Source organism: Lissotriton vulgaris, chromosome 10 (genome assembly GCF_964263255.1).
Source record: "Lissotriton vulgaris chromosome 10, aLisVul1.2, whole genome shotgun sequence".
Taxonomy (NCBI): domain Eukaryota; kingdom Metazoa; phylum Chordata; class Amphibia; order Caudata; family Salamandridae; genus Lissotriton; species Lissotriton vulgaris.
The window spans coordinates 161,952,900-161,979,396 of NC_141698.1; the positions used below are offsets into that span (position 1 = coordinate 161,952,900).

General features: G+C 44.6%; 1 protein-coding gene across 11 annotated transcripts in view; it reads left to right on the plus strand.

The window, feature by feature from the left end:
- Positions 1 to 26,497, plus strand: part of CCP110 (centriolar coiled-coil protein 110) — a 429,539-nt gene that overhangs the window by 400,371 nt on the left and 2,671 nt on the right. For 5 of the 11 annotated variants that reach the window (XM_086940777.1, XM_086940775.1, XM_086940776.1 and 2 more), the window contains one exon: positions 8,514 to 8,587. The exons of the other annotated variants lie outside the window; for them this stretch is intronic. In XM_086940777.1, coding sequence (XP_086796903.1) covers positions 8,514 to 8,587 — 74 coding nt within the window. The remainder of the gene's footprint in view (positions 1 to 8,513; positions 8,588 to 26,497) is intronic. 11 annotated transcript variants of the gene reach the window in all.

Here is a 26,497-nt window from a genome sequence, read left to right on the forward strand (position 1 = left end):
TCTAACCTCCTCACAGAAGTCTTGCATTCTCCAAATTCGGTGGTTGAGCCCTTACTTCCATTCAATGATGCCTTGACTGATCCTATTATGGAAGTCTGGAAGAAACCTTTGTCTGCCCCTGCGGTATCAAAGAGTGTTGCAAGGAGGTACAGGGCTGCCCCTGAGGACCCGGCTTTTCTTTCTTCACATCCTTCGCCGGAGAGCCTAGTCATTCAGGCTGCCTGTTCAAAGAAGAGTCTTAGTGCCTTTCCGCAGGTTCCTTGTGAGAAGGAGGCAAAGAAACAGGACCAGGTGGCAAAAAAGACCTTTTCATCGGCTAGTATGGCCTTAAAGTCAACTAATGCCACATGCCTTATGGGGAGGTATGTTCATGCCCTGATGGACTCCTTACGTATCCTGGCCCCTAAAATTCCTGACGCAAACCGAAAGGATTTTGAGGAGGTGATTAATGACACTCAGGAGGCTGCCCGCCAAGTAATTCAAAGTGGTCTGGACACTGCTGACTGTGTGGCTCGAATTATGGGCACCGCGTTGCGACAAGGAGATCTGCCTGGTTGAAGTCATCGGACTTTTCGGCTGATGTTCAGGCGACTCTGCTTGATCTCCCCTTTGATGGCTCAGGTCTCTTTGGGAAAAAGGCGGATACTGCTCTTGAGCGGTTCAAGGATTGCAGGGCAACAGCGAAGTCCTTGGGCCTCCAGATCAGGAGCGCTTCTTCTGGCAGAAGGTTCAGGGGCTTTGGTCGCTCCTTTCGGAATTTCCGGCAAGGCCAACAGCAGCAGCAGCAGCAGCAGCAGCAAAATTCTATGTACAGATCGTACAGGGGAAAACAAAGAGCGCGTCCTCGTGGACGTCAGCCCTCTTCCTCCTCCACCTCTTCCAACCCCCCTGCCGCAGAAAAGCAGCCCTAGATCCGCTATTCAGGATCATGTGGGTCCGGTTGGGGGTCGGCTTACCCATTTTCTACAGGATTGGGAATCGATTACGTCAGATCTTTGGGTTCTCAATCTTGTAGAAAATGGGTATGCCCTTCCCTTTCGGGAATTCCCCCCTGTTTACCCTCCTTGTCAAGGTTTTTGCACCCAGGAACATCTGTCTCTTCTGCAGGAGGAGGTTCTAACTCTGTTACGAAAGGGTGCGATAGAGGTGGTCCCAGAGCAGGAAAGGGGTCTGGGATGCTACTCCCGGTATTTCCTGATCCCCAAGAAGGATGGCAGGCTTCGTCCTATCCTGGACCTCAGGATCTTGAATCTCTATCTGAAGCAGGAGAAATTAAAGATGCTCACCCTTGTTCAGGTTCTTCAAGCGTTGATGGAAGGAGACTGGATGGTGTCGCTCGACTTGCAGGATGCGTATTTCCACATCCCAATCCTGAAGTCGCACAGGAAGTATCTCCGTTTCACGGTTGGGTCGCAGCACTACCAGTTTGCGGTCCTTCCGTTTGGTCTTACTACTGCGCCTCGAGTCTTCACCAAGGTGATGGCAGTGGTGGCAGCTCATCTCAGGAGATCGGGGATACCTGTGTTTCCGTATCTAGACGACTGGCTGATCAAAGCGGAGTCGTCGGAGAAGGTGCTCCATCATCTGCAGGAGACAACTCAGTTGTTGTTCAGGTTGGGTTTTTCGATAAATGTACCCAAGTCTCACCTGGTGCCCTCCCAGCGCAACCTGTTCATAGGTGCCGTACTGGACACTACTGTATGTCGTGCATTCCCTCCTCCACAAAGGATTCGCGACATACAGGAAATGATTCCTTTGTTTTACCCTGGAGCGGTCGTTCCAGTCCTGAAGGTCCTTCGCCTGCTCGGTCTGATGGCTTCTTGCATTCTCCTGGTCAACCATGCACGCTGGCACATGAGGGCACTCCAGTGGTGTCTCCGCAGGCAGTGGTATCAGCACAACGGAGATCTCGGGGAGTCGGTGAAGATCTCCGGAGAAACTGCAGCGGATCTGTCTTGGTGGAGCGTGGAAGGCAACCTGTCGCAAGGGCAGCCTTTCCATCTACCTCCATCGGTGGCCACGGTGATTACGGATGCATCCACTCTAGGGTGGGGTGCTCATCTGGGGGATCTGGAGGTCAAAGGGCTTTGGTCTCCAGAGGAAAGGTTGCTTCACATCAACCTTCTAGAGTTGCGGGCGATACGTTTGGCGCTCAAGGCCTTCCTCCCTTCCCTTCGCGGTCAGTCGATCCAAGTCCTGACGGACAACACGACCGCGATGTGGTACATCAACAAGCAGGGAGGAGTGGGGTCGCAGTGTCTCTGCAGAGAGGCTCTGCGTCTCTGGTCCTGGGTTCAGGACCACCAGATTTGCCTGATGGCAAATCATCTGGCCGGAGTTCTGAACGTACGTGCAGACAGTCTCAGCCGGCAGTTCTCTGCCGACCACGAGTGGAGGCTTCATCCAGAGGTGGTTCGTCACGTCTTTCGGACGTGGGGGACCCCTCGGGTGGACCTGTTTGCCACTCGCGAGAATGCTCACTGCCCGTCATTCTGCAGTCTCCAGTATCCGATGCAAGGAGCCTTGGGGGACGCGTTTCAGTTGAGTTGGGGAAATCAACTCCTTTACGCGTTTCCTCCCATACCCTTGATTCCTCGGGTTCTGAGGAAAATTCGCCAAGACCGGGCCCAAGTTATATTGGTCGCCCCAGATTGGCCAGGAAGGGTGTGGTATACAGATCTACTCCACCTCTCCTCTCACCCGCCGCTCCGTCTCCCTCTCAGGGCAGACCTCCTCTCTCAGATGGAGGGGCAGGTTCTACACCCCCACCTCCAGACATTGCACCTTCATGCCTGGAGATTGAACGGGGCAACCTGATTTCCTATTCTCTCACACCTGATGTGGTGGATGTCATTTTGTCTGCTAGGCGTGACTCCACTAAGACTGTCTATTCCTATAGATGGTCTAGGTTTGTTGTTTGGTGTGGTGAGAATGATATTGACCCGTTGAGAGCCCATTTATCAGATGTGCTCCGGTTTGCTCTCTCTTTGGCTCAACAGGGGCTGGCAGTTGCCACAGTTAAGGGCTATCTTTCGGCACTGTCAGCTTTTATTTGTTTGCCTGATCAGCCCTCTCTTTTTAAGTCGCCTGTTGTCTTGAGATTTTTGAAGGGTCTTGTAAATAAGTTTCCTCCTACCCCTTTTATTGTACCTCAGTGGGACTTGAATCTTGTTCTGACTTTTCTGATGGGCTCTCCCTTTGAGCCTCTTCATAAATGTCCTAGGAGGCTTTTAACCTTTAAGGCAGTTTTCCTAGTTGCAATTACCTCGGCAAGGAGGGTGAGTGAGCTTCAAGCTCTTAGTTCCAAGCCCCCGTTCCTGACCATACATGCTGATCGGATGGTTCTAAGGACCAGGGTTGCTTTTCTTCCTAAGGTGGTGTCTCCTTTCCACCTTGGTCAATCCATTACCCTCCCTGCCTTTTATCCTCCCCCACACCCTTCCAAGGAGGAGGAGAGGTTGCACCGTCTGGACCCTAAGAGGGCGGTGTCTTTTTATTTGGACAGAACTAGAGACTGTCGCTTGGACGATCAACTCTTCATTGGCTTTGCTGGCTGCAAGAAGGGAAGAGCGGTCCATAAGAGGACTTTATCAAGATGGATCGTTCTGTGCATAAAGATCTGCTACTCTTTGGCCGGTAAGGAGCCTCCGGAGGGTATTGGAGCTCATTCCACTAGAGCTAAGTCATCTACCTCTGCTTTGGCTAGAGGTGTTCCTGTGGAGGACATTTGTAGGGCGGCAACCTGGTCTTCCCTCCATACTTTCGCGAAGCATTACTGCTTGGATACGGAAGTCAGGAGGGACGGCCACTTTGCGCGCTCTGTCCTTCAGGATTTCCTGGTTTAGAAGAGTGGACACCCTCCTCCGGGAGTGGGGACTGCTGTGGGACTCTATTCACAAGGTGAGGAATCCACACGGCAGATGTATCTATCAGAAGAACAAGTTACTTACCTTCGGTAACGCTTTTTCTGGTAGATACTATATCTGCCTGTGGATTCCTCACTGACCCACCCGCCTCCCCGTTGTCCACTCTTCTTTGCCAGGGTTGTTGTACTGTAATGTATATTTATTTTGATGTCAAGGAAATGTTTCATTTGCTTCCTGCTTTTGCTTTACACTGTGTGTTTTGCCTTGACTATTGTATACTGTGTATGCTTTGTATATATCTACTGTCATTGGTCCGTCCGTGTGCCTCGATGGCACGGAAAAAAGGCGGAACTGATGTCATCACGCCGGCGTGGGCCTGTTATAGGCGTCGGTGACGTCAGCGGAGTCGCGAGCGGAGCCGTGTCTCTGTGACGTCCTATCCACGTCGGCGCGAGGCTACGAAAAAGAATTTCCCAATGTTGCTGACGCAAGGGGGATATTCACAAGGTGAGGAATCCACAGGCAGATATAGTATCTACCAGAAAAAGCGTTACCGAAGGTAAGTAACTTGTTCGTTGCCATTTTTTACTTATGACCAAAAATGAAAATAGCAGACATAAAAATACAGAAGCTTCTTCTGATATAATTTTTTTACTGAATTCCAAAAAAAGTTCAGGTTGGTCCCAATTCAATCTGATGATTACAATTAAGAAACAATTTTTGCGCAGTTTGCTGTGAACATTTTTTCCCCTTTTTCCCACACCCCCCTCGTGCTTCCCCCCCAACCCCTACCCTTCCTGCACCTAACCCCCCGTGCACCCCTACCCCTACCCACATAGCACCCCCCAACCCTGAGTAGAGGCTTTAGGACTTATGGTCCTTTAGATGCGAGCCTACCCCCAACCTCCTGCTTTTCCCCACGGGGCATATTACTTCAAAAACTAAGAAACAAGAGAAGAAGAAAAATCCACTGCTACTCAAGGAGAAGCAGAGCATAGGCAAGAGAGTAACTAAACATAAACAAATGAATTACAAGTTTATGAATCTATATTGGTTACATTTTACCCAAAAATTCCTTAGCGGCTAAAGCAGTCATAAAGTAATGGGTGCGCTCCTTAAAAATAACTTTCATTTTAGCTGGGAACAGCAAGAATGCCTGTGCACCCTTGGCTTGGAAGTCTGGTATAATTTGTCGAAGCAGCCATCGTAAATCGACTAACTGCTTACAAAGATCAGGGCGGACAAAAAAATCACAGCCGAGCCCACTTCTCTTTTAATCTGGCCATGCTTTCATAAAGATTTCCTCATGGGCCAAAAAGCTATTAAATGCTACTAATATGGCTCTAGGTTTCGGGTCCCGTTGGTTAGCACTGATGTTAAATGGAAACCGGTGTGCCCGCTCCACCTCCCTGCCCCAGTCCCACCTAGTAGATTCTGAAAAAGCTTTTTTTAACAATTCAATTATAAATCCTCTAGGATCTGACCCCTCCTTGCCCTCCGGAATCTGCAAAAACCTTGTTATTTCTACGCGATCGATTTTCTAGGTTAATCAGTTTCCAATTAATGTCCTCCTTGTTAGCAAGTTGTAGTTCCATTACTTTCTTTTGTTGGACGAGTTCATCCTCGAGAGTAGATATACGCGCCTCGGCTTCATTAGCTCTTTCAACAAACTCTTAGTGTGACTTAACAAGGCGCCTGACTGAATTCTGTAGCTTCCTGCACGGATTCTGCACTCTCAGACTATCTTCCCGGGTTTCGTGCCTGTGCTGCATCATGGTCTTATATATCAGCCCTAATGATATTTCTTCTGACGGCTCCTCTACCCCAGATGGGGCTGCTATAATGTCTGGTTCCTTTTCTGTTTCTCCTATTTTTGTTTCTCCAGTCTGATTTAATTGGAGTCTTCGAACAGCAGGAAGGTCAAAGCCTTCCAAATCAAAACTGCTATGAATGCTGCCGGACTTCATACTCATATAAGTGGCATATTGCTGTGCAAGGTCCTCGGAGGAAGACCTAGATTGCTCCGAAAGAGAAAAGAAATCTGCAGAGTCAGATTCAGTAACATTAGGGACCAGTGGGTCATGTAAGGTCCCCCCTTGTAAGCCCCCCTCTGTCAAGGGGCTCTCCATATTAGGAGTCCGGATAGCCTGGGTAACCTGATTGGTAATTAGCTTTAGCTTTGAAGTTAGACCAGGGTCTGGCAGCAGTTCTGGTTCGCTCTCATGTAGAGTTTCATCATGTATTGCTTCAGTATTACTCTGAGCAGTAGCTAAGTCGGTCACATTCTCCAAGCCACTCTCCAAACCACTCGCTCTCTCAGTTCCCTGTACTCCATCTGCTACCAGTTCTCCACTCTCACTTGTCTGCCCAGCGTCAGTCCCCCCATTCAGTGTCAAAGTTATTTCAGCAGCACTCTCCCCGGGCTTATCAGAGCCTAGTTGACCCTGTTTAACCGTTTCCTTATTCTTCATAGAGGAAAATAATTCCGGGATCCCCTTTGCATGTTTTACAGCATTTAAATCCGCACTCTCTTTACCTCGAGTCGCTGCTTTCGCTGTTTTCTCTACGTCCTTGCTGCGTGTATCGGTTCGTGCAGCAGCAGCCTTCACAGCACTCGGGCCTCTTGTCCACTCTGTGCGTCAGGGGGAGCATTTCAATGTCCACGTCCTCTCCGACCTTTAGGAACCATTGCCCCTTCCCGCACTCCCTCCACGGCACTCGCGTCTCCAATGGCCTCACTGCTAATTCCAGGGGCTGCGCCGTCCGCTCCGGACCAGGTGAGCCGAGTGAACTGCCTCCAAAGCACCGCCCACTGATACCACCGCAGGCTCCGTACTCCGGCTACGCTTGCTGCCGCTGCCGCTGCCCGCATCCACCGCATTTGCACCTGAGAAAGTTTTTTTATCAAGCCACTTTCCAAAGCAAAGTCTAACGAGGCTCGCGTAGTTTCACAGCACGATTAGATGAACCTCCTCAGCCCGCTCCTTACTCGAGCAGCACCATGTCCCGTGAGGTCCGGCAGGAGCAGCTTGCTCACATGTACAGCGTGGACGCCATCTTGCCTTGAATTATGTTGGGCCCTTATAACCGCGTTGTAAAGTACCGCGATCTAAAAGATCGTGTTGTACTGACATACATCCGAGCCTGTCTTGTACTAAAGCTTCTGAGACATGTATCTTCTGAAACCATCTGTGTGGTGTGCACTGGATTCCTGGCAACAAGAGGGTGTTATTGAAGACCATGGTCCTCCACTGTTGAGCAGTGAATCAGGCAGTGCATACATCTCCAAACGTTGGTACAGCCCAAAGAGAATGCTAACATCTGCTAGTACTTTGCCCTTTACTGCACCTATTTATTTATTTGTGTTTTATAGAGCGCTAACTTGACCTGTTAGGGTATCAGAGCGCTTGACAGGATTCATGAGATGTATGCAAGAGACTGGGGTGGGGGATACAATTGGGGAAACCACAAGTGAACTTGGCCCGAAGGGTATCGGAGCGCTTTATAGAATTCGCAAATTGTAAACAAGGGGATTTTGGGGGGGCATTTGGGATAAACACCGGAAAAAACATTTTACGAGAAATAGAGCGACCCAGATCTCAGGGTGGGGTGCCCGGAGGTACCAGGTGGATGACAACAGGATAGACCAGATGAGAGGCAGTAGACGAAAGTAAAAGGAAGTGGGACAAGGCAGCTGAAGTAATTTCAAGTCAGTATTTAGGAGATGAATTTACCCATTAGGAAGGTTTTGGCATCCTTTTTAAAGCGAGCCAGAGATGGAGTTTTTCTAATGGCGGGTGGGAGTGAGTTCCATATTCTTGGTCCAGCCCCAGAGAAGGCTTGATTGTACGCTTTTTTTTTCCCGCAAGTGTGCTGGTTGGAGTAAAATTCCTCTGGCGGAACAGGAGTTTCTAGTTCCTCCGTATATCACGAGTTTCTGGGCAAGAAATGCCGGGGAATTTGAGTAAAGGGCCTTGTGCATGATGCATGCCAATTTAAGTTGGATTATGGCCTCAAGAGGAAGCCAGTCCAGAGTTTTCAGGTGTGGAGAAATGTGGTCGAATTTTCTTGAGCCTGTTACCCAGAATACAACTAAAATGGGTGGGTGTGCTTTTTCCCCCATGTCAATTCAAACAATAGAATCTGCTTCCCTTGGAGGTAAGGAGAGCACCTTCCATTCTGGTGTTTCAAAAACAATTTGAAAACGTAACTTTTTAACCTTCAATAGATTTCTTCTATGGATCACTTTCCTCATCTTATAGCACCGGGACACCCTCTGGGTCAACTGTTTGTGCTTCCCAAACTAACATTCATATACTCACATGTCTCATTATCTGATAAGCTTCACTTGAATATCGCGAAAATGGCATTCGACAAAAATTTGCATTGACAAGATCAAACTGTTAGATGAGCATAAGAAATCAGTTACTACAACCACCAACTTGACTCTTGTTTTTTTAATGGATTTTTCAAATGGGAACATATTATCAATGTATATTTGCTCTGTGGAAATTTGACTACTTACAGGACGTTTAAGGTTTTATTATTGCAGTTCTGTGTTTATACTGAAACCATTTTATTAGGCATGCGTTTACCCTATAATTGTTAGTGTCCTAAGTAATTTTGTATGTTTTTATATTCAATTAGAATCTCTGAGACCAAAGTTGAGCAAAGTGTCGAGAAGCCGTCAGCAAGCAGAGTACATAGCAAAGTTATTGCAGGTGTGTAGAAAATAGGTACCTATGGTACAAATGGCCTACCTGCGAGTTGTACAGTTGCTCATTTATGCTGAACTTTAGCTAGAAATCCGTAATGTTGCTGATCTGTGGTATGCTGTGGTTGGGTGTGGTACATAGTGCAGTGTTCAATTTGTTTAGGTTTTTAAAAAAATGTACTTTTTAAAGCTCTAAATTAATTGGTTGTTCATTTGATATGGATAGTCTGTTTCATTTTGTATTTTGTGGACCTTTAGTGGGCATATTAGGCATCTGAATTCAACACCTTCAGACCATGTACTTTTGTGTTTATTATTCTTCAAATACAGTATTGTAGATTGGATGAAAGGCTGTGTTATAGAAGGGGAGGACAATCCCACACCACAACCACATTAACAATGAGAGAAGCCCAGGGGTGTGCACCTTGGTAAAGGAAAAACATCATAGCTTCCTGGCCTACTTCTGAAAGCTCTCAAACAGAAGAGGGCCATACATGTATCACCCACCGAGTGTGTGTGTGTGTGTGTGTGTTCGTGTGTGTGTGTTCGTGTGTGTGTGTTCGTGTGTGTGTTCGTGTGTGTTCGCGTGTGTGTGTGTTCGTTCTGGACATATGTGCTGAAAACGAATGTGACGTTAAGCCCTTGTTTCAAAACAACACTTTTTGTTTGAGACTCTGCACCCCTATTTGTGTATGCCTTATCTTCAGGGCTTCTGTTCTGTGAGTATCTTAGGGTTTCTCTCTGGATTCTTTACGTACACGGTATTAAGTTGCCTCCCTGCAAATTCTGGGTTCTTTGGCTGCCCTTCTCCTGCTGTTCAGTCTCCGCAAGATTCACAGTACTGGTGTTTTGCACTAATATGTGTCTGTGTGCTAGCAGCTGCCACAGTCCATTGCAGGACTTGCTTGAAAGACAATGCTGCTATTCGGTTGAAAGATGTTTAATCTCCTTTCTTGGAAGATTTGCGCAATGTGTTTCCTTTCTGCTTGGTTAAACTTTTCATCATGTGTGCACTACTTCTAGTGGCAATGCTGTGGGTATGGCTGCTTTTGGGGATACCGGAGTAGCATCAGAGTGCTGCCTTAGTAGCACTTTGGTTAGATTCTGGATTTCCCCTTTGGTAGCAAGCGTTTGTTAAATGCTTCTACTGAAATAAAAATGACCAGTTTCCATAAAGCATCTTCGGAGCTAAGGCTTTTGAAAGTTCTTCGTTTAGTCGTTGAATTACTGGATGTGCCTAAGTGGCTTCCTTGACTTCTTCCATAGACTGTTGACCAAGGCTGCAATTTAGAGCACACACTTTCCCCAGTGTAATATTCTAGTTGGCAACATAAGAACTTTTCAGTTGCTTCTCTTTATTGGATTTGAATTAAGTCCATCCAGGCTGTCTCTATAGGATTTTTCTTTATCATTGTAAACCTGATGAATTTTATTAGAAATACCATGCCATCCCTGCCTTCTTAGATTGATTTGTCCTAATGTCTTTTGGCACCCTTTCAAAGGGACCCTAAATGGGAAAATCCATAGTTGGATTATCTTTAGCTCTATGGGTCTCCTTGACCTGGCTCCATGGTCTTCGAATCCTTCAGTAAGGTTTTAAGATTTCCCCATTTGTGTTTCCTTTCATCTTTCCTCAGTTCTGACATTCAACTAAGGATTCTAGGATCTACTCGTTACTTGGCTACTCCTAGGCTAGTAGTTTATCTGCCCCTGGGGTGCGCAATGTTTACGTGGAAATAACCATGCATTATATTTACAACACAGCCAGCACCACACAGGTAATTACCACTCATGTCAGTTTCTGGCAATTTACAAAGCGGGACTTCTCATGCAGGGAGATTTTTTTTATTTTAATAATAGCTAAATGTATTGAGGAGGGTACAGGTTTTTAAGTGTTAATGGATGGGTAAGAGTACAGCCCCCGGAGCTGCGAGAGGCCATGCTCCCCTGCATTTTTTAAACTTAAAGCCCCAGGGAGGGGGCAGTCCCTGGGGCTGGGGTGGGAGGTCAAAGAGCCACCCACCCCATTCTGAAATATATAAGCCCCAGGGAGGTGGTGGTCCCCGGTACATAGATAAGCCCCAGGAAGTGGTGGCATGCACCACTCTCCTTTATTACAATGTGCCTCGGTCCTGGCCCACCCCCAAACAAAGCACGGCAGCCCGCACATCATTTTTAAAGCTTTTTGGCAGGATCCATGTATCCCACTGAAATGTATTTTGTAAGGCTTTTTTTGGGCCATATGTGGTCCCTGTGGAACCTTCCCAAGAGGCCAAGGGGGTCGGAGTATTTCAACCCTGCCCCCTTTTCTTCTTTTTTGTAAAAAATGTTTTGTGAGACTTGGCTTGAAGCAGAGTCCCACAAAAAATGCTAAAGAAAATGGCTGCCACCAAATCACAAAAACACGCTTTCTTAACCAACATCTAGCTTTCTGACAAATTTGGTGTGATTACGTTCGGGCTGTAGTGTTCAAAAAATGAAAAATCCCCATAGACATAACTTGAGGAAAACGTGTTTTGGGCCCGCCCCTTTTTTCTCAGCACCCGCTTGACGGATCATTCAAAAACTTTCAACACACCAGCTGAAGTTTTTTTTTAAATTTCCGGAAGATTCATCAAACGGCGCCAAAGTTATTGCCAAAACAAACGTGTGTGTGTATATATATATATATATATATATATATATATATATATATATATATATATCCTCCCTCTAGGGCTTATCAAATCCCCAGGGGCTGCCACCTTTCTGGGGCACTTCTAACGCAGGGGCTGCCACCTTTCTGGGGCACTTCTATTGATGAATGTGAGTGGGCCTGTCCGCATCCCCGGGGACCGCCACCTACCCAGGGCTCTTCAATATAGTGAGGGGGGCCTCGAGGACCCCCTGCCCCAAGGGACTGCCACCTCCCTGGGGCGATTTACAATAATATTGAGGGGCATCGCAGAACCCTCTCTGCCCCTGCCACAGACCACCGCTGTCCTGGGTCCAAACTCTAAAATGCGAGGAGGGTTGCAGGCCCATGTCAAGTAAGGAGGGGTGCCCCCCCTCCCCCCATGGAGTCTTAGCATACTCAGCTATGATGTCTCTGACCATGTCATGATTAATGCAATATGTGAGGTGTCATAAGCAGTGCATTGAAGAGGGGCCCTGAGTTAGAGTTGGCTCAGCTAACTAGAACTGCTGAATTTCACTGGTTTTGTACAAGTGTAACTTCAGCCTAACTACAACAGCTCTATAACCTTTGTTTTTTTTGAGTAAATAAATATATATTACACAAACAATGCGTTTTATTGCATGGGTGGCATCAACTTATATTCGTACTGGGAGCCCTCTTCTACTCCATTCTGTTTAGAAGGTTTATATCTTTTGCAGTGGAGCAAGTTGATCTATAGAAAATTAAAATGCTGGAGAGAGTTACTTGAGTCCAGACACAACGATGCACACAGTCTCATAAACCAGTCACATTGGAGGGCTCATTCAGATTCAGGTACTTGTAGCCCACACAGTTTAACCTTGGTAAGTGATGTGAGGAGGAACTTTATGATGAAGCCTGGGTGAAGGTTTTGGTCCAAAATAGAAGGATGTTTTCAGTTTCAGTGACTTTTTGATCAGGAACCCTCTAATGTAAGTGGTTCATGAGACCATATGCATTGTTTCGTCTTGACCTAAGAATTTTAGGGAGGAATGTACATTAGGTCCTTAAACACTCCCCTTTTACTTTCTGCGGTGGAAAATGTATCTTCTCAAGGCAGTGGTTGAATCTGGTGTTTGTCTTCCACAGTTGTACATATCACGCTTTTTGCCTCCAACTTCAAAATCGTTTGCCTTTCAATATTTTTCTAGCGCTTTTCAAATATCTTGGATGGAGACTGCAGTCTGTGTCCCCTTTATGAATAGTGTTTCAAAATCCATACCTGATGGCAGATCTCATTTTGCTTTTATCTGTACAAATTCTCAGATATTCTTCTGGTGAACATTTTAGCTGTTTCATTTATTGTGACTCCTATCAGTTCCAAGTATGTCCCCTATTCTTTAAAGATTTTGAATCCAAGTAATCTGTGGCCTGGTCACTTGAAGATCAAGAGGTTTTTTTAACTGGTGCTAAAATTCAGAGTACTTAAAAAAAAAACTAACACAAAGATCTAGTGTGAAAATGTGGTATTCGTGGCGATTCATTTTCAGGGAAACAATACATCAGTATTGAATCTTTCCTAACTTCACATGCTTGAATCTTCCCTGTCGTCATGGTGGGATTCCCACTGTAATAACAAGCAGTGCCATGTATAAGCATTGAGAACCATAAAGAAGTTAAGTGACATTGGTAACCAAATCTGTGTCTGGACCGTAGGTGAGGATTAGGCTGGTCTACCTTCACTTTTTATTCTAGCAGCCATTAAGAACACAGTAACATAACCAAATTATATTTCCCATGAAACCTTGGGGAAAGAACAGTTTATCCAATCAACTCCATGCATGCCCCTTTAAGGTCCCTGCTCTTGCCTCCTCTTTGTTCTCTGTCCCAGCAGCCCATAGTCAAGTGCATTCAGACTCCTGGATCGTTATTTTATTATAAGACTGACTTTGATATAAATAATTGTTTTGTGTTTGTTAAATACAATTTGTGCTTGTTATAGCAAAACGCTTCTCTAGCAGCGCAACCGCTGGAACGTTCGTCACTCCTCCACGGCGCTTAAATTTGTCAATTTTACTGGCTTGTTGCGCGAAGCGATCTTCTCACCGCTAGGGGACACCGCTCACTTCCTCCTGTTCGCATCCTGCATGCCCAACCTACTGTGGCAGCCGGAACACCAATTGCACTTCGTTTGAAAGGTGACGCTCATCAGGCTGCCTCTGACAATTAGGAGCTGTTTTCTTCAGCAATTTCTATCTCATTCTTCATTCTTTGGCCATAATGAACCTGCGCCCGGAGTCTGAACACCCGTGTGGGTCTGCACACAGCTGCTAATAAGGCTTATAACTTGGACATGACCTGGATTGCATTTAAGTCTTTCATCATTAAGCCTACAGGGAAAATGGGGTCCCTTGGGATTTCCCCTGTATTATGTACACTAATCCAAGGTCTTGTAAGGCGTATATCACTGCTTAGACCGTGTCTGGGCCACCCCAGCCTACATTAGCCCCTAACATGCAGAACCTTGCAAATGATTACATGGAAGAGGAGGAAATCACTTACCTACAAGTAGACCATAATTATTTGTGACATCATGGATGCCTCCATTTAGAGAGCAGTGTCTTAAGCAGTGGCACCTTTGAAGAGGAAATTACCACAAATTGCAGCACTATGCCAGCAACCCCTCCCTCCAAAGGTCCTCATACCTCCAGGCCTATCACCTACACCACCAGCTGAAGGTAAGCGTAAACACGCTGATGACCCTGGTGTCGATCTGGACACTTTTGATCGGCTTAAGAGACTGATATGGTCTCTCAGACCCCTTCCCCCTTATCCCACCTTCCTCCCCAACTTCCAGTACCTCCGAGGGGCAATTCCTCCTTTTGCTGACCCGCCCCAATCTTCTGAACCTTTGGGCAGGGACGATTCTTCTAATGCCTCAGATGGCGAACCAGAGCCAAATAGACGTTGGTGGCCTTCGGCCTCTCCGTCTGTTCCGTCCAGGGAGCCCAATCTGGATAACTTCTCCCAGGACCCATACTCCGATATGCTGGATCTACATGCGTTATTGCATCCGAAAAATAGACCCCAGCGGCAAAGGGTGCATTATATGTGGCTGGAAGCTTGCGGAAACCTCTCGACAAAGTGGTCCTCAGTCGCCTTTGGGCGAAGTCCCCTCTATGGAGGGCAAAGTTGCCGTTACTCCCAAGATAGATGTAAGAATGGCTACCTTTTTGGCAAAATATGTCCTGGACCCCAAGAAGAGGAATGATCATTTCTGTTGCTGATGCCAGGATACATTTCTGGATGTATTAGGCCCCTTATCCAAAATCCTGGGCATGGCTGAGGATGCTAAGGCCTTGTGTGCCTTGATTTCCCATGAGGCCCTTTCGGGCTGAGCTCAGCGTGCCATTATTCTCCTAGGAGACACCAATTGCGCGATTTCCACTGAAAATCTAGGTCCCTTCCCATAAAAATAGACCCTAAACTGGGGAAACTTGCTACACCCGACGCGGGACCCATTGTACAAGGGGATCTTTTTGGGTATCCCTTTATTCACAAACTCTGCAAATTTTAGTCCCGTTTAACTCATTAGACAAGAGCCAGGCCTCCATTAAGAAGATTTTTACCCCCCCCCCCCGGGTTTTTGCCGGGGCTGGTCGTGGAAGGGGGCACTTGACCCGCCTCATACTTCATTAAGGCTCTTCCAGAGGTTCCGGGGCACGAAGAGGCCAGTGGCAAGATCACTCATGATTTGGCAACTTCTACCCCACTAGAAGCCACCCACACCAACAAGGATCTCTAGAGAATTCCAGAGAAAGCAGCTTCTACACTACCTCTCTTTACGATTTTAAGGATTCAACTAGAAAATATGTTAGATCAGATCTGTTAGATCAGTTCCCTGGTTACATTTGCGAGGAAGGATTACAACTTATGAAGAATCCTGCTTCTGTTGCAGCTGTCGTTTCTCGACTTTATAAGAAATAAACTGCATCAGAAAGGTCGCGCCTACATGTTTAATAGGCCATCCATGTCCAGATTCTATGGTGATGCATGCGACCTAAAGCAGGTCCAGGAATCCTTCTACTCTGTGTTCAGCACCTCTGGACTAAGAAGGCCAGCGCCTGGATAATATTGGTAAGGGGTTTTCAGCAATGGCAGCGACATCTATCAGAGCATCTAACATGCTGGCTATATTGGAAAGGTATTGCAGGCAGATGTGGTCAGATATGGAAGCCTTCCTAGGAATTTCTATTGAGGATAAAAGGAAGCTAAATAAATATTACAGGTAGATGAGAGAAGTTAATCTGGAATTATAGATTCAACAATAGATGTGTCCTCTTCAGCTTTCAGACAGATGGCGGGTGCAGCAGTTCTAAGTCAGCAAGGTTGGCTGAGGGCCACTGCCTTTCATCCTGAAGTGCAAGCCAAAATATTAGAAATGCCTTTTGACTGTGAAAACCTTTCTGGAAAGCATGTTGATGATGCCCTCCAATCTATTAAAACAGACACTGATGCGGCACATTCTTTGGGAACTTTGTAACAGGGTTGTTTTCAGACCTTTTGGGGAAGCGGATGAAGAAGCCAATTTATGCCCAGAGCTTCTTACCAAGCTTATAGATATCAACACTATCCCCAATTTCAACAGGGGCATACTCACAAAAGCCTGCTCATAGACCACCTCTGACTGAACTAAAAGGCCACGAGGCCTCCAGACAACAGTGACAATTTGCAGCCACTAGTCACCTCAGTCTCCTGACTGGAACATCAATACAAAGAACGTTCCACCTATTAAAATCATTGGAAGAACATCTCTTCAGACAAATGGGTGGTGTATGTAATACAGCACAGTCACAGCCTAGAATTTGGTCAAAAGCCTCCCAGACACCCGCCGCACGAGATCTCATCAGCATCTAGCTCTGTTAAAAAAGAAAATTCTGTCACTTGTCTCCAAGGGTACAATAGTAAAAGGTCCACTTGTATATCAGAACAAGGGCTTCTACTCCAATGTCTTCCTCATCAAGAAAAAGTCTGGGAAAAAAGACAAGTTATGGATCTAGGACTTCCGAACACATACATAAAGAAACAGCCTTTTAGAATGCTGTCTTTACAGATTTTACAGCTACTAAAGTCAGGAGATTACATGACTTCACCAGATCTCCTGGATGCGTACTTCCACATCCTCATACATGCAAAGCATCAGAAGTACCTAAGGTTCGGGGTGGCAAGGTGTCATTGCCAATTCAAAGTTCCTTCCTTTGGGCTTCAATCGGGATCCCAGAGTTTTCACAAAATGCATAATCCCTGTGGTGGCGTTTTTTAGAAGAAACGGTCACCAGGTGTTCCCATACCTGGACGACTGGCTTATCAAAGGCTCATCATTCAGCTCAGCAAAAAGATGTACTTTAGCCTGTCTTCAGTTGTTTAAACTTTTCAGTCTAAAATTAAACCGATAAAAGTCATCCCTAACACCATCCAGAACGTCTGTTTTCCTTGGAGCAATCTTGGATACAAAAGCTGCCAAAGCTTATCCAAACTTAGAGAGAATTCAACGCATATTGGCATTCTCTATCAATTCTGGTTGGACTTTCAAATCAATGGTGGAAATTGTTGTCTTGCACCCCATTCATTCCAAATTGACGACTCAGGATGAAACCGTTGCAGGAACAATTGGATGTGCAATGGATTCAGGCAGTGTGAACATTCGAAGACCCAATCAACATTACTCCAACTATAAGGCTAGCGGTGGCATGGTGGGGAAGATGAGAAATATTTCTGCCAGCCTGTCTTTCATCCCAACACATCTTCCCTTTATAATAACAGACTCTTCCCTAAGACATTGGGAAGCTCATCTTCAAGACCTGGAGATTCATGGCAAATAATCTTCTCAAGAAGCAAGAATGCACATCAACCTCCTAGAGTTGAGGGCAGTTTTCTTAGGTTCCAAGTATTTCTTCCCAGAATACCCAATGCAATGTCTTGGTCCACAACCATGTTCCATCTCATAAAACCGGGAGGAACGAAATTGAAGCTGTTGTCCATGCAAGCCCAACAAATATGGAAATGGTTGCTTATTCACATTTCCTTACAAGTGGAGCATGTTCCTGTAGTGGAAAACGAATGGGCAGAGTCCCGAGCCGAATTTTTAGACTGTCATAGTAACTACAAATTTTCAGACAATGGGGAATCTCAATTTTTTTAATCTTTTTGCAACTCTTCAGAAGAAAAAATGCAAGATGTTCGCAAGCAAATTTCCTCAGAGAAACTCATGTGGAAACACATTTCTTTTGACCTGGACAGGAATGTTTGCTTACACCTTAAAAATAAATCCAGAACTGTGCTGCCTCATTGCGATAGCTCCAGCGTGTCGAAGGCACTATTGGTTTACATAGCTCCTTCTCCTGTCCGAATGTCCTTTATTCAGCTCTAATCACCAGCAAACCTCATCTCTATGAACAAAGGTCAGATCATTCATCAACAGATACAGTCTCTCAACTTATCAGCTTGCCTCTTCATAACAATGAATTTGGATCACTGAATACCAGAGGAATGTAAGGCACTTCTAGAGCCGTTTCGAGCAGATGCCACTAGTCAATTCTATAAAGAGAAATTGAAAAGATTTTGCTTTTGCTGTTCAAATAACGATCTTGTACATCCTCTCCAGAATGGATTGCACCTTACCTACCACACCTGGCAAGGCCAGGTCTGGCTCATAATTCAATAAAAATTAATCTGGCAGTTGAATAAAGATTTCGGAAACTAAGAGGTAAGGTTTCTCTCTGGTCTAATGGACTGATCAAGGAATTCATGAAAAGTCTCTTCAGAGCCTATCCTCCAGTAAAGGGTCCTCCAGTGACCCGCAGTTGAATATAGTTCTATCACAGCTGATGAGAAACTCCTTTGAACCTACACAAAAGGTCTAAATGAAACCGCTAGACGAATAAGTGAAATACAAGCTTTTATGGTTAATTAATCCTTATTACAATTGAAAGAATGCAGGGTGATACTGAGAACTATTCCTAAATTAATTCCAAAAGTTCCAACTTCGTTTCACTTGAACAAACCAATTGTTTTGACGACATTCTTTAAAAATCCTTTGACCACAACTGAAAGTCCAGCATTCTTTGGATGTCCGAAGAGGTTTAAAGTTGTATATGGAGAGAACAAAGACTTTTAGACAATCCGACCAACTACTAATAGTGTTTTCCCTGGCTAGAAGGAATTGCACTATATCACAGAGCAGTATAACTCAATGGGTATCTGCAGCCATTGATTTGTCATGGCAAAAGGCAGGAAGGCCATTGACCACAATGGTTAAGGCACATTCCACAAGAAATGTGGCCACATCTACAGCCCTGTTTGCTGGGGTTTCTTTACCGGACATTTGCAGAGCAGCAATGCAATCTAATATCCATACCTTCACTAAGCATTATTGTTGGGATTTTTCTTGGAAAGCACTGCTGTTGGGTAAGCAATCTTACGTCGCCTTTGTCAATAAGATAAAGAATTGTTGTTTACTACAAATAAAACTTTAAACCTAAAACATAACTTTATATCTGGAGAAGGAAATGTTAGTTTTAGCATAATTACCATTTAAGTGAGGTCATTTTCTTCATCGGAGTAATTTTCCATTCCACTACCTCTTCTTTGCTTGGTACTGCTTACTAATCTTATTCAAGCATGTGAATCTATGAAAGATTCAATACTGGAGAAGAAACAAGTTACTTCCCTGTACACTGTGGTTCTCTAATATTGATATCTTTCATAGATTCACATGCGACCCGCCCTCCCCCAATTGGGGCTCACCACTCCAAACACCTTTCACATTCATCTTTTACACTCGTGCTTGGAATCTGAGATATGGTGACCCTGCTGGGGAACAGTGCTTGAGGGCCTGTGCTCTGATTGGTTGAAATGTGATTGGTTACCAATGTCACTTAACTTTTCTGGTTGTCAATGCTAACATATGGCACTGCTTGTTATCACGGTGGGACTCCCACCAGGACGGCGGGGAAGATTCAAGCATGTGAATCTATGAAAGATATCAGTTCTGGAGAAACACAGTGTACAGGTAAGTAACTTGTTTATTGTATCACTTAAATGAAGTGCTTACTAATTTTTCTAGTTCAGGCCTCTTACTTTTTTTTCCTTTTGTTTTTAATCTGATGAGTCTTGATTGAAATCATCTCCAAGTGCTTCAAACCAAATGCCTCACCCACATTAGCATCACATGAAATATAACTGCCATGGACTAAAACCCTTTAACTTCAAGTTAAACCTTACCTTTTCTTAAAATAAAAAAGTTTGCTATTGATCCTCTGGTCATTTAAATCTGTGTACTTCTGCTTATGTTTTTACTAAAGCTCCTAGTAGGGGTGACCATATCAAATGTGTTTTTGCACGCAAGACAGGATCTCTTTACATGGAAAGAAGATATAGAATTGGAACATCTCCAGTGCATGCTGAAAGCTTTCCTGAATTTGATCGAAAACTGCCAGGAGATCACCCCAGTTAGGGTCTGCGGAGTGGACTACAAGGCATTAGCATATGCCGATGACATTGTTGTTTTAACTGATAATGTTGGCTCATCTTTCGTTGCATTAGAGAGAATCGCAGCTCAATTTGGCTCTTTGTCTGGGTATAAGCTTAACATCTCAAAGACCCAAATAATTAAATCAAAAGATATGTCCTCTTCCCAGGTTCCCATAGTTATAGAGGCTACATATCTTGGGATTCAGATTTCCGCGGATGTGGAGCAGATTCCAGATCTAAACTACCTTCCGGTAATTGATTCTTTACATAGGAAACTAGAGAGAATGGACCACCTACATTTTTCTTTATATGGACGTTGTAATATCTTGAAAATGCTTGCTCTTCCAAAGTTTTTATATCTTTTTAGGTCCATCCCACTTCTAATATCCAACTTAACATTGGGGAAAGCTGATAGAATATGTCAACGGTTTCTTTGGGGCTATCGTAGGCCGAGAAGGGCTGCCAAATGGACATGTCTTCCCCAGGAGCGAGGTGGCTGGACTGTTCCCAACCTAGCATATTATTACTGGGCCGCTCTAATCCAACATTTTGGCCTTCCCCTTTTAGGGGATAATGTTGAGATTCCTATTTATATGTCCCCATCCATATATGAAATAGCACTTGGGGATGCTGCCAAGGGGGTATTGACACACGTGCTGGAACCCAGTTATTTCAAAAAAACTAAATTTAAGATTTGTTGGGCCTTATTCTCTGTATGGCAGAAAATTCGCTCTCGTCTTGCTATCCCAAAACTGAATTATTATACCCCATTTGATGCCTCTGCCTTGCTTTCTCCAATATTTTCTGATGGTATGATGAGGAAATTGAGGTCTTCCGGGATTAAGGGAATTAGGGATTTAGTTCATTCTGATCAGCTGGCCCCTTTCTCTTATTTGAAGGAGAAATTTCATTTACCCTCTTGCTATTTTTTCAAGTATCTACAGATAAGGAGCTTTTTCGATAAGAATATCTCTAGATATCCTAATTTGTATGTCAAAATTAATATAATTGAATTAATTCGTAAGGAGTCTAGAATTGGTACTCTATATCAAAGTCTTTTATCAGAGCTCCCGGACGATTTATCAATTCAGAACATAAAGTGGGCTACCAAATTTGGTATCCCAACACTAGATCTGCAAATTCCACTTGAACTAGCCAGATCTGTTCTTGTCTCCGGCTCACTTCGCACTCAAAGCTATATGGCTATGTTCAATCTGTACTATACTCCTGCAAAAATAGCCAGTTGGGGGACTCTTAGATCAGTTAGTGGCGGTTTCTGTCCTAGATGTAAAAGGAGCCCCGCTGATGCTATACACATGTTTTACTCATGCCCAAACTTAAGCCCCTTTTTAAATGAGGTTGAAGGCTTTCTTAATCAAACTCTTTCAATCCCGGTTAAGCTTTCAGCGGAGTTAATAATAATCGGGTACGAATACTCAATTGGCCCACAAAGATCACAGCATTTGTCTGCATTCTTGTTTATTACAATGGCCATGATTAGACTCTGTATTACATCGCAATGGCTAAATCCTGAAACTCCCACTTTTATCCATTGGAAAGCTAGGATGCTTGCATGGCACAAATTAGAGTCATCTGTGATGCTATTGCGGGGGAAGAGAAGGCGTTTATTGGCATCTAAGAATTGGGCTCCTTTCGCAGATTGGTTATCTCAGTAATTGTGTTATCAGTCTATGTCAAATTGTGTTATGTATTTATTTGTTAATGTATTTACATTTCTTTTTTGTTTTGTATCAACATGTGTTCCCAAACTGTGTATTCTGTTTTATTTTCTCCTGATGCCCTCTGTTTCTTTGAAAATCTAAAAAAAAAAAAAAAAAAATGAAAGCTGTTGTACTTGCACACCATGTTGGAAATGTATGGATCTCAAGGACAACTTGTTTTGCTCACCTACATTAAACCTAGATGTGCAGGAAAGGCGTTTCTGAATGCTGAATCAGTCAAATTCTCAGAATAATTGGAGTTTTAGGTTTGAAAAGAGACTTCGTTATACCCCATTGAGTGGATTATATTAAACATGTTCCGAACTCCCAAAATAAAATATTGTATAATTATCAAATTTTGTCAACCAAGCATGAAATTGTACATTTAAAAATTTAGGGCCAACAGTACTTAAAGAAATAGCTAGAAGTAGAAGTATCTTTGAATAATGGTGTAAAAAGAAGGTTGTTGAGGTGTAACTTGCTGTAAGGATTTTGCCTCGTCATTTGTTGATTACTGATGGTAGTCCTTTACTTACATTCACCATGCCGACAAACCATGTATGTCTTATGACCAATATTCCTGTTGTGATGAGAACCACTTTGGTCTTTTTCATTGAGAATAGACCAACCCAGTGCTGTGCGCTTTCTCCTTGTTTCCAGCTGTGTTGTGAAATATTAGGTGGTAGCTTATGACCACCTGGGTTGCACCAGCTCCATGATGGGTGCCTGAAACCTGGCTTTTTTTTAGCATATATGCACAGAGAGACACACTCTTTCTCTTACAATAATAATAGGTGTGCCCCCACGCTAAGATTGACCCACAAACCTACAGCCAAACTAGCCTAATAGGGAGCTAACAAACCAAAACTGAAAAGAGACTACTAACAGTACGATATCCAATCTAGGCCCTACCCTATGGCAGATGGAGTAACCAAATATTAGGCATCTTACAGAAAATTGTTTCCAGAGACTCCATCCTGAGGTAGGGAGGTAAAGTATTCCACACCATGGCTGCTCCAAAGCCAAGAGCAGCCACCAATCTGGGCTTTTTTCTACAAAGGGAACCACCACCACCGCCTTCTTGGCAGTAGATGACCCGAGACTGCGGCTTGGGTGATAAGTTTTCACCAAGGAGGACAAATACCGCAGGCCCCTGCCATTACATTTTTTGTGACATAAGTAGATGGCTTTGAAAGAAATTCTCTTGCTTAGAGGAAGCCTTTGCAATTTGGCTGGGGCTGGACCAGAAGGCGCACGTCTAGACCGCTCTAGCACTAAACGTGCAGCCGTATTTTGCACGGTCTGATGTTAGTGCAATATCCTCTTAGCAGCCCCTATATAGAGAACATTACAATAGTCAAACTGGCGGTCAAAGGAAGGAGGTCCTTGATCTTCCTTAGAGTCTTTAAGGTACTAAAGCATTTTCTTGCAACACAAGCTATCTGTCTGTCAAAGGTCAGCTGAAGGTGAAACCAGACTCCCAAGTTCTTTAACTTTGACGTAGGTGCTGGGACAGGACCCAGCACTTCAGGCCACCAGGCGGAGGTCTAGACAGAGGGATTTTACCAACAATGAGGACCTCTGTTTTGTTGGCATTAAGTCTGAGGCACCTACTGGTCATACACCCTGCCATCGCCAGCAAGCACGATCTAAATTGTGCCGCCCCACCTCCCATTTCCTGGGAAAGGGTGATGGGAAGTTGCACATCATTGGCATAAGACATAATAGTAACATTGTGTCGCTCGATCTCTGCCAGTGGGCGCATGTATAGATTAAAATAAAGTAGGGCTAAACGTTGAGCTCTGGGGCACCTCCTGAAGCAGAGGCAGCGTATCTGAGGAAAAAGGCCTTTGGGCCATTTGGGAGGTGCAGTTATGGAGGTAGGAGGCTAGCTCCTCGGAGCCCAACCCCCCACACGGCAGTCCCATAGCTGCTCTAAAAGGTGTTGAATGCTGCACTGATGTCCAGCATTATTCATGCTGCTGTCTTCCCCTGTTTGCACAACGTCTAAGAGATTCTGAGGCTAACAATAGGGCTGACTCCTTAGAGTACTGAGCCTAGAACCCTGACTGAGACCGAGGCAACATATTATTGGTCACTGTCAAGTTAGTTTGTTGCGTATTAACATATTTTTGCAATAAAAGTGCAGCAGTGAAATTGGTCTCAAATTTTCCGTCTGCACTGGATCTAGAGAATTTTTTGACAATGGGCACAGTAGCATGCTTTCATTTCATGGGTATTTAGCACATAATAAATGAGATAGTGGTCAAATTGCGCAGATCAGATCAAATGGATTCCCTCACCTGAGCTAAGATTTTAGGTGTGCCGGATCCATAGGAAACCCAGATTTGACTTGGGATCTAGGGAGGGAAGACTCTGGCTAGAGAAACCAAGACATCAAAACGAGCTTCTTGGCATCGAAAGTCTCTAGCATCCTACAGGAAGGAGTCATACATTTTAGACACTTTTTTGGCGAAGAAGCGAGAAATCTCATTACAGCTCTTGGGAGATGGAGTGTTATGAACAGAAACACATCCTAAAGAGGGAGTTGACAATTAGAAAGAGTTCTCATGAGAAATTTGCGAAGAACTCATTTTTTGTGAATAATAGGGTCGACGTAGTATCTTATAGGGGTTAAGCACCGCATTATAATTTGCCTTGCTGTGTAATATGTAGTTTAATACATTGAGTGTGGGAAAGGGCAATAGACAAAGCCTTGGGTGGTGAGGATCGCACTCCCCCACTGTAACAATGGTAATAAATAGTTTCTGCATCATATGACTAGCCAGTGAAGACACACTTGGATAATTACCCGCCAATTGTTTACGACTTCAGTGAAGATTCTTACGATGCAGACTAGAAATATGGGTTCTCCAAAATTGTGAGTTGTACAAATGACTCCAAACCCCAAACTCAAGATTCTTACGTAGATTTAAAATAAATTATAGCTTTCCTTTAGCTCAGTTGATGGCTCTCCTTTAGCCTGGTTTTTGGACACCATACAATTTCTGTTAATCTTTCAGACTGGACAAGTCTGAACTCTACGTTATAATAATTTTGTAGTGGTAAAATTTTAGAGGTGAAAATCTTGTGGTCTGTATACCTTTTCTCACAAAAAATGTCATTTTAGCCAACAGTTTATTTGGTAAAAAGTTGCGCAATCAACACAAATGACGACTTATTCAGTTCATTAGTTTGTCTCACAAAGAGGAGGCAGATAGAAACTGCACATTTTCCCTGGATGCCTTTTCGTGGGGACGGAAGTACGAAGGCTAAATAAAGGATGAACTAGCCGAAATGTCCATGGAAATGCTCAGCACTGCTGGACTGAAAAGCTTTGTAGTCAGGTGGTTAATATAATACTAAATACACACAACAGTATCCCTGGGATTAAGCAACACAGTTAGAATAACTAAAGGCCTAAAAACAGTAACCATTAACCTATATATCTTTAGCAGGCTACAGAAGGAAAAATCCTATAAAAGGACGGATTCACATCATTCACCAGTGGTGACATGCTTCATCATCTGGGTCTCCTCCTAGTGTCACTCTAGTGGCACTAAGGGCTGCAACCCTTCAAAAGGAAAGGGGAGCTCGCAGATGTTTTTTGTTAGGGCTATATAGATTATAGCTATAAAACACTCTATATTTGGACCTGCAGATGTGAGTAATCGATTTGTGTTGGAGTGCTAGGTGCAGTGGGAAGATATAGTGAAATGGTGAATTAAAACAGTGCAAAACAACAGTTTTCAACAAATAACATCCAGACAGCTATTTGTTGAAAACTGTCGGTTTGCACTGTTTTTAGGTTTGACCTTTGAGAGAGATTAATAAAAGTTTCTTCTCTCAGCAGTTAATTTTAATTCACCATTTCACACTATATTCGCACTGCACCTAGCACTCCCATACAAATCGATTACTCACATGTGCAGGTCCAAATTTAGGGGCTCATTAGGATTGCGGTTTTTCCGCATCCTCTGGGCCGGCGGAAGCCACCGCCGGCCCCGAGGCCGGCCAAAGACCCACCGCCACATTAGGATGGCTGGTGGGTCCTGGTTTCTACCCGCAGCTTTTCCGCCACGGTTGGCTTACAACCGCGGCGGAAAAGCTCTAATCTGGTGACGGTGTCTCTCAGACACCGTCAACCAGATTAGGATGGGATGTAAAACATGCTTTTCCGCGGCGGCTTTTCCGCCGTGGAAAAGCATATGTAACTTCACTGCGGGGGCCCGTTGCGGGCCCCCTAGGTGAAGGGGGTGTGGGTGGTGCACATGGGGGGTACCTATGGCACCCCCCTGCATTTGTATGCAGAAAGCGGCAGGCACCGCGAGGTGCCTGCCTCTTTCTGCATGCAAATGCAATGACTGCATTTTTAACATTGCCGCGGGTGCAGCTTGAAGCCGCACCCGTCGCAATGTTAAAAATAGAGGATGTGACCGCCAGGGTGGCGGTCACATCCTAATCGCACAGGAGGGGACTCCGCAGCCCATGCGGACGTCCCCTCCTCCTCCTCCGTGATCGCGGACGGACGCAAGTCCGTCCGCGATCATAATCGGCCCCATAGTGTGTTTTATCACTATAATTTAATTAGCCCTAAAAACAACATCCACAAGCTCCCCTTTCCTTTTGAAAGGGTTGCAGCCCTTAGTGCCACTAGAGTGACACTAGGAGGAGACCCAGATGATGAAGCATGTCACCATTAGTGAGTGATGGGAATCCGTCCTTTTATAGGATTTTTCCATCTGTAGCCTGCTAGAGATATATATAGGTTAATGGTTACAGAATCCAAGCAAAATGAAAGCTTGTTGATTGTGGAGGGAAGGTGGGTAGACTGCATGTACATCTCTTGCTTGAGACTGCAGGTACACTTCTTTCTTGAGTCAAGTGTAAAGAAACCTGAATGTCTGCTGTCATGATAAATCTTTTCAAAAGTATCTCTTTAATATTCTCTCGATAAATGAAAGGAGTGTCTGCTGTGCAGGGGTCTGAGGCTTTAACTTTCAGATTGTATATATAGTTCTAAACAGAT